At 38.0% G+C, this 7,589-nt stretch overlaps 1 protein-coding gene across 1 annotated transcript; it reads right to left on the reverse strand.

Moving 5' to 3' along the window:
• Positions 1 to 1,959: 1,959 nt before the first annotated feature.
• LOC6634058 (uncharacterized) lies at positions 1,960 to 2,684 on the reverse strand. The gene has a single exon (XM_002057855.4). The coding sequence runs from the start codon at positions 2,566 to 2,568 to the stop codon at positions 2,155 to 2,157; it is 414 nt and encodes a 137-aa protein (XP_002057891.1). The 5' UTR covers positions 2,569 to 2,684; the 3' UTR covers positions 1,960 to 2,154.
• Positions 2,685 to 7,589: the final 4,905 nt, after the last annotated feature.

Consider the following 7,589-nt stretch of genomic DNA (forward strand, 5'->3'; position numbering starts at 1 on the left):
TAATAATAATAGTAATAATAATAATAATAATAATAATAATAATAATAATAATAATAATAATAATAATAATAATAATATTAATAATAAAAATAATAATAATACTTAGTAATAATAATAAGAATAGTAATAATAATAACAATAATAATAATAGTGATAAGAATTAATATTGTTATCATAATAACTTAGTAAAAGAAACTCGCATTTCATATAAATTTGGAAAATTAAGAAAACGAAAAGTTTAAGTAAAAGAATTTCGATGGATTATTTCTATCTATATTTATCTTTATTACAGAAACATACTAATTAATATAGATATATAAATATCTGTACTCTCTGGGCAAAACTTAAAATAAGTTTCAATCAAGTTCTTTTACTGTAGCGGACCGCCTGCAGGGGCACAGGTTTCATAAACAGGCCTAAGCAGCGCCTGTCCTGGACGTCGCCTACTCATTAACATAATACCGACAATCAGTAGCCGGAAGCGGGGAATGGGAGAGTTATAAAAACTTGACTTTGCTGTTTGTCGCATTGGATAATGCGCCATCAATAACAATTATAGGCGAGCCATCAAAGCCAGCCATGGGACGTCAGAGTGTCCAGGCCAGGATATTCCAATTAATGTTGCTTCATTGAACGCAGCGTTAAAACTAAACTCGCATTAGGTGTGGAACAGGAGGGGGAGGAGGAGGTGGAGGAGAAGCAGGAGGGCTGCAGCAGGTTGTTGCAGCAGGGTTGTCGCGTAATTTAAATGCTAATTTTCTGAGGACCTTTTCAAGGTGCGCCGCAATGAATTTTTTTCTACTAACATTTTCATAATCACAAATCAAGCGGAAGGTGTTAAAAACAAAACTTAGATTACATTTACATTGTAAAGCAGAAGCTGAGGCGTTTGGCTATTTGGGGGCGTACCAAACAGTCCCTCGCCCACCCCACCTCCCTTCAATGTACGACGTGGCGTATGCGCATTATTTGCTCGTGGCATATTTTTAAAAGTCCTCGTCTCAACTTTTTAATAACACCAATTAGCAAGTGTTTCGATGGAACGTACAGCATGAAGGTTGCCCATAAGCCGCACAGACTTTCATATGCTGCTGCCGCCCCCCCCCCCCGTTCCACACCCCGTTGTCCCTTGCCTGTCTCTTTGGTCCTTGTTAAGCCAAATGTGGGCTATAAATTCACTCGTTGCCGCTGTGTAAATAATAATTATTTCTGTGCGCTTTTCAGCTGTGTCGAGTGACATGCATCAAGTGCCTGGGTAAATATCTGAAGGATGTATTTATAAATACTCGAAACACTTTATTTAAAGCGGACTTAAAGCTCGAGTTCAGATTTCTATTGAGTGCAGATGTTTGGTTAAAGTTGTGGGGAATTCAGCCTGAGCTAGCAATCGGGCGTTGCATTAATTATAAATCTATGAGATTCAAATCAATGACTAGATCTGGATGGGAACACCGCGATTCAATGCTGCGAGCTGAGCGGAACGGCAAAAGATTTTAATATATGCCTCGGGTCGGCATTTAATTCATCTGAACCGTTTTGGAGAGATATAAAAAAAAGAGCATCTCGATGATGAAATAAATCTTAAAAAATAGAATATTTTGCCAATTAAGAATCTACATTTCGATGATATAATGCCCGATCCGGCCGGCTGCGACATTTGTACTGCCTGCAATAGAAAGACGGCCCTATGCTAAGTATCATAAAACTATATCGACTCGACATTTGATAATGATCTAAGATATATTTGGGGTCGGAGTTGTCTTCTTCTATGCGTTTCACATTTCTTGATAAAGTAACGGAAGAGCGAAACAGAATCGCATATTCTTTCCTTTTTCAGTCTGTAGATCAAATATAAGTTTATGAAGATATATGAAGATCTAAATCAGCTAAAAATTAAATTTCTTTAGCCTATACTTTTTACTACTTCCAACCATATATTCTAACTGATTGGGTTATTTTTTTTTGTAATTTTTAATGTTAGCAATATATAAAAAAAATGTGTATAAAAATAGAATCACAATAGAATTTGATGATTGCGCACTTAACGCTGATGTTCATATAACGCTTAAAAGTCGTGTGCACAATTTTTAGGCCCTTTATGAACCCATCGATGAGGCGCCAGAAATCGAGAAATAAAAAAAGTCCTAAGATCGTTTATCGTTTGTATGCGATGCAGGATTTTTTGGCATGTTGGGCCCTCAATACTTCCTCCATGTTAAAGCCCAAATTCATGTTGGATTTATAATTGATAGGCGTGAGGGGGGGTAGGCGTTTTGGCACCCAACTTATCGGCTGTCGCAATTCCTGCACACTGTTATCCAACTTAATGCCACATTTGCCCAGGTGCTGCCTAAACCTGAGCGGCTTATGAATTTTATCGTAGGGGTCGCGATAGTAATCGCGATAGTCCTGGCACTCCAAGTAGAATCGATCGATTCTGTCCACATCACCATAATCCACAATCCGCAGTCCAATTGGGGGAACAAAACCCAAAACTGTCCGACGATGTATCCTGGCACTTCGGACAACGGTCAGCATGTCGACCTCGGGTATTTTATCCAAGCTCATTTTGGATATCGACAAATCGATCAAGTTACACAGAAAACAAATTAAAATAAATGGATAAAAGCACAAAATAAATGTTTAAGTGCATTCAACAAAGCTTGTTGAAACTAAATGTCAAGGGCTAATCAGGGGAAATATCAGAATTACAGGCAACGAAAGGGCAGCTACGATGAGCCACATTTTTATTGAACTCGCAGTGGACACATTTCACTTGAAAGAATTATGGGAGTTCAACCTTCTACCTCAACTCGACAATCCAGGATCTTCATGAACTGCATTTGATATGTGATTCTGCCAATACCAAGCCAAACTCTTATAAAAATCATTTGCTTTTTCCGCCCTTAGAATAAGGAGCTGTGTGTGAGATGTGTAAGATTTACATGCATATAATATCAAAAACCTTTTCTAGTTTATAATTATATTTTATAAATTATTTTCCTTGAGTTCAATATATTTTTTTAATTTATTAAATATACTTTGCCTATCTGCATACAAATATTTATATTTGTTATCTAATTATAAAATAGATCGAATTGCTTTCAGATCTGAATGCGATTAATTTTTGCTTATCACAATTTAAATAAAATATTTGATTTATTATTATTCCAGCTTAAAGCACTAACAAATCGAATAACCTTTACATAACTCAAGAATTCCCAAGCAATTTGACCCAATATTCAGCTAGAGAGAGATTCCCACGCAGTTTGCTTAAAGCCCTTCCCACCGCATCGTAAAGTCAATATTACAACGTGCGATTATGTTCGAAAAATGGGAATCACTCATGGGTATGGGCATAATAAATGTAAATATGCTGAAAGACTGACCCCCAAACTAGAGAAATACCAGGAACAAAAATGCTTGTTGCGGTGATCGGAGAGGAGGCCGGATTGAGAATGTGGCTAACAGGAGCAGAAGACGTCGCCGGATGCTGAGCAGCTGTTGACGACGAAAAAGTCATCGTTTGCTATTGACATTTGACAGGGGCGCGTGGGTTGGCCTCCGGGCATGCTGTGTGTGTGTGCGGGGAAGGTAGCAGTTGGAGGATTGTTTTTTCCTTTCTTTTCTTCTATTATTGCTTTATAATATTTTGCCATGTTTTTAGCATTTTAAATAACCGCGGGTGTGATTTTTACCCAGCTAAAGCGTCTCAGAGCCCTTTGGGCTGTGGGTCGAGCTGCTGAAGTCCTGTCATGATTAAATTTGTGTGTTAAGCGTTTTTAAGCTGCCTGCTTAAATATGCTGCTCGGGTAAAGAAGTGCTCCTTGATTGCATTAAAGCCAGTCGCATCTGCTACGCCCCCCTTGGCCCTCCCGCCCCTCACACAACTTGATTGACACCCTGCCCTGTTGCGGTTACCACGACATTGGGCCCGGGCGCTGAGTTGTGATTAGAGCAGGGATCTGTTTTTGAAATATAACCATTAAATAATGCCAAGCTACTTGGAATTTAGGATTTTCTATATGGTAACAAGCAATTGGCAATTTATTTTCAGCTTTCATTCTTAAACACTTGCCAAAGGGAAGCAATTTTCTGAAGCAACCAGCCCACTCATGACCTTTAACTATACAAACATATTTCTCAGTCCAAGTGAATTGTTTTATTTGATTTTTTGCGATGCACAGAGTTCAAAGCCTGGGTTGAAGTTGTCACTTATTCAGATTTAAAAATGTTTTTAATTTGTATTTATTTTTAATGAAAAGCCAAAACTGCACTTCAAAACAAAAATATGATCTTTATCTATATCGAAATACATATATATAAATATATATATTTACTATTTATATATGAAACAAAATGTATAAAATGTTCTCTAAAAGTCAAGTTTGAGTTATTATTATAAAACAATAAATAAAAAATAAAAACTATCTATATATAAACTATAAAATGAAGTGAAATGCAATTGCGATAGAAACCACACTTTTTATGCGAACAAGAATCTATTTAGGATCAGTAGCTATTTTTAAAGTTATGTTGCATTCAATGCCTTTATCCTTTATTTAAATTTATCGATTCTTTCGGATGCCTGCCTTGTTTAAGTATTTTAGGATACTTGCATAGCCCCACACAGACTTTGCAATCAATTGGCCTTAACGTAAAACCAGGACAAACAAAGTCTAGCCTTAGAAAATACAAAAAGCAGTTGATAGTTATTATTATTGTATTTGTTTGTTTGGCTTTTGTTTGAGATGCCGATGTCGAGTACAATGATCGGTTTAATATGTTAAGGGCTGGACCCGTTGATGACGACCACGACGACAACAACAACAACAACAATAGCAGCTGAATGCAAAAATAACAACAACTGATGGGGCATAATCAAGTGGCAAGCCGGATGGGGAAACAAGTGGCACGCCCACTCCCGCACCCGCACCCACGCCCATAAAGTATATGAGTATCTGCAGCTTGGCCTTCGTTTGCTCTGCGTCTTTTTCCTGTTTATTATTTCCACATCACAGCTGCAAGAGTGGGGGATTGTATGGGGAGACACGCCAACGCGTTTGCCGTTGTGTGATTTACATAATGTCCTTGTCGACAGCAGCGAGCTGCACCCCTCGACAGCCGGCAACCAACCCCCTGGCACTGACTAGTTTAAAAATATTAACTGTCAATTTGTATTTGGCAACACTTGGCTGAAGAGGCATTTGCGAACGGAACAGCGCTCCAAACAGCCCCAAACAGAAGGGCAACGCGAGCCAAGCCAAGCCAGAAAGTGCACTGGAAGCCTGGCAACTTTATTTAAAGCGAATGTCCTGCTTTCAACAAATGCTAAATGAGTGATGTATATGTATGTGTGTGCATATGAGAACATATATAGGACACATGTTTTTTAATAACATTAACTTTAAATGGAAAATTAAACAAGTCATGTTTCTATCCTGATGAACTTGTGGATCTAACAAAGCGATTCTTTAATTAAAAAGTCTGGCAACGCTACAAAACAGTTTTAAACACAAACTTCCATATTTTAGCCATATTTTTTTATATATTCATTATATTCATTACGTTAATTTTTGAATAAAATATGAATATAATGATTTAACTTTGGCTTGGACCGTAGGGCAAACTTTTGGTTGTCTGGTAACGCTTCAAAATAGCTTTGAGCAAGAGCTTCCAATGTTTTTTTAGAAACAGAACTTAACTTAATCCAAACACATTACCTTTCCAAACTTTTCCTCAAACTATTGATCCTATTGTTGGTTCTGCACTCGTTTTCAGATAGGAAAACCCAATCGAAACATTATTTAATAAAATACGAAATTGATGCATGATTTCCATATACATAGTTCCTATGCTATATAACCTGTATTCGTGGAATATCTAAAAAGGATTTTTACAATGTGTTTTCCTGATTCTGTCTAATTTTTTGCCTAAAAACAACAATTCGTAAGGTTTTTGAGTCTCCAGTGGAACTTATCAAGAATGCATCCTCTTAATTTAAGCTCGCATTGTGTTTCTTTAAGCTGAAGACATCAAACATTGTAAGTTTCTGCTGCCTAATTCGAAATTAGTTTACATTCAACAGGAAATTATAAGAGAATATTGTTCTGCACAAAATACTTGTTATGTATCATGTGCTACACCCAAATAAATAACTTTTCTTGTGCCTCACATAACCTGCCTCTATGCTAGCAGCTAATGACAAGTCCTTCAGCAATGTCCAACAATTGCACAAAAGACAAAATATAAATAGAGAAAAATAACAAACAAAAAAAAAATAAAAAATAAAGGCCAACTTGCAACTAAACAAAACTCTTTGGCAACATTTTATTATTATCTCGACAATAGTTTATCAGCGATAAAACCCTTTCGATAAGGATATAAGCACAGTGATAAGCAACAGCAGCAACAACAACAACAACAACAATAGCGTAAACAAACAGACGATAATAATACATAATAACAGTGTAGACTCTGGCAGTCACTCAGTCAGACAGTGGGCTGAGCAGCACATGGAGTCAGTCGAGCGCTCGGAGAGAACTCATGAGCAGCCCGGCCGTACGTCAATGATGCTAATCAGAATTTCAATGGCCCACTTTGCAGGCATCGCCCCCGCCCCTGCCTACGCCCCCTACCAGCTTACACAAAAATGGAGTTGGGGCAGCACGTGGTGTGCATGGCTTCAAACTCCAAAACATAAGCCACCCCCTGGTGTGCGTGTGAGTATGTGTTATGCTTATAACTAACATGCTAAGAGTGGCGTGGCGTGGGGGGGGCGGTTGTTAGAGCCCCGCTCGCTGCCCTTTCGGCACGCTGCATGCCAGCACTTTGACTTTGCCCTCAGCTTACCATCACTCGATTGCACAGCGAACATTCACTCGAGATAGCGCTCAAAATGTTTTGAGCGAAATTAAAAGCTCTCGATTCGCCAGTCGCCGTGCATCGTGTGGGTGTCTCCCTTACCCACTCACGCACACACATGCATAGGCACACGAGCACACGCTCACACGAGCGGGCGCCGCAACAAGTTCGCTTCGGCTTCGTGCCGGGCAGGCTCGTGATTCGCCTTTGGGCTTCGCTCGGCTCGGCTCTTGTCGTCACGGCCATTCCACAAGTGGCAGTCGCCGTCAACGCGTTTCCGGTGCTCAGTTTATCAACTGGTCCAACGCAATTTGGTCGCGAGTTCTTTTTCGAAAACGTTTTCCAAAACTGAATTCGGTTTAACGGTATATACCTATATATATATATATATATATTCTATATATATAGTCGACGGGCAACATTTGGTTGTCCAATAAAAGAAAGCAAAATTGTTAAAATGCCTGTTAGCCAAGTGAAAGGTGCTCGTGAATATGGCAAAAATGATTGTGAAAATGTTTGATACGCATATTTCGTAAAGTTTATGAAAAAAGTGAATGCTCGTTTAAATTGTGGCCGTATTGTATATAATAATATATCCAAATATTTCATAAACATATTAAAATTCATTTGAATGTAAGTCAGAAGAAATTCAAAAATATTATTTTAATAAACTTTATGGATTTTTCATAAGGAAATATTATCATATAAATTAAATATTATAAAGA

The sequence above is a fragment of the Drosophila virilis genome, chromosome 4, assembly GCF_030788295.1.
Source record: "Drosophila virilis strain 15010-1051.87 chromosome 4, Dvir_AGI_RSII-ME, whole genome shotgun sequence".
Classification (NCBI taxonomy): Eukaryota; Metazoa; Arthropoda; class Insecta; order Diptera; family Drosophilidae; genus Drosophila; species Drosophila virilis.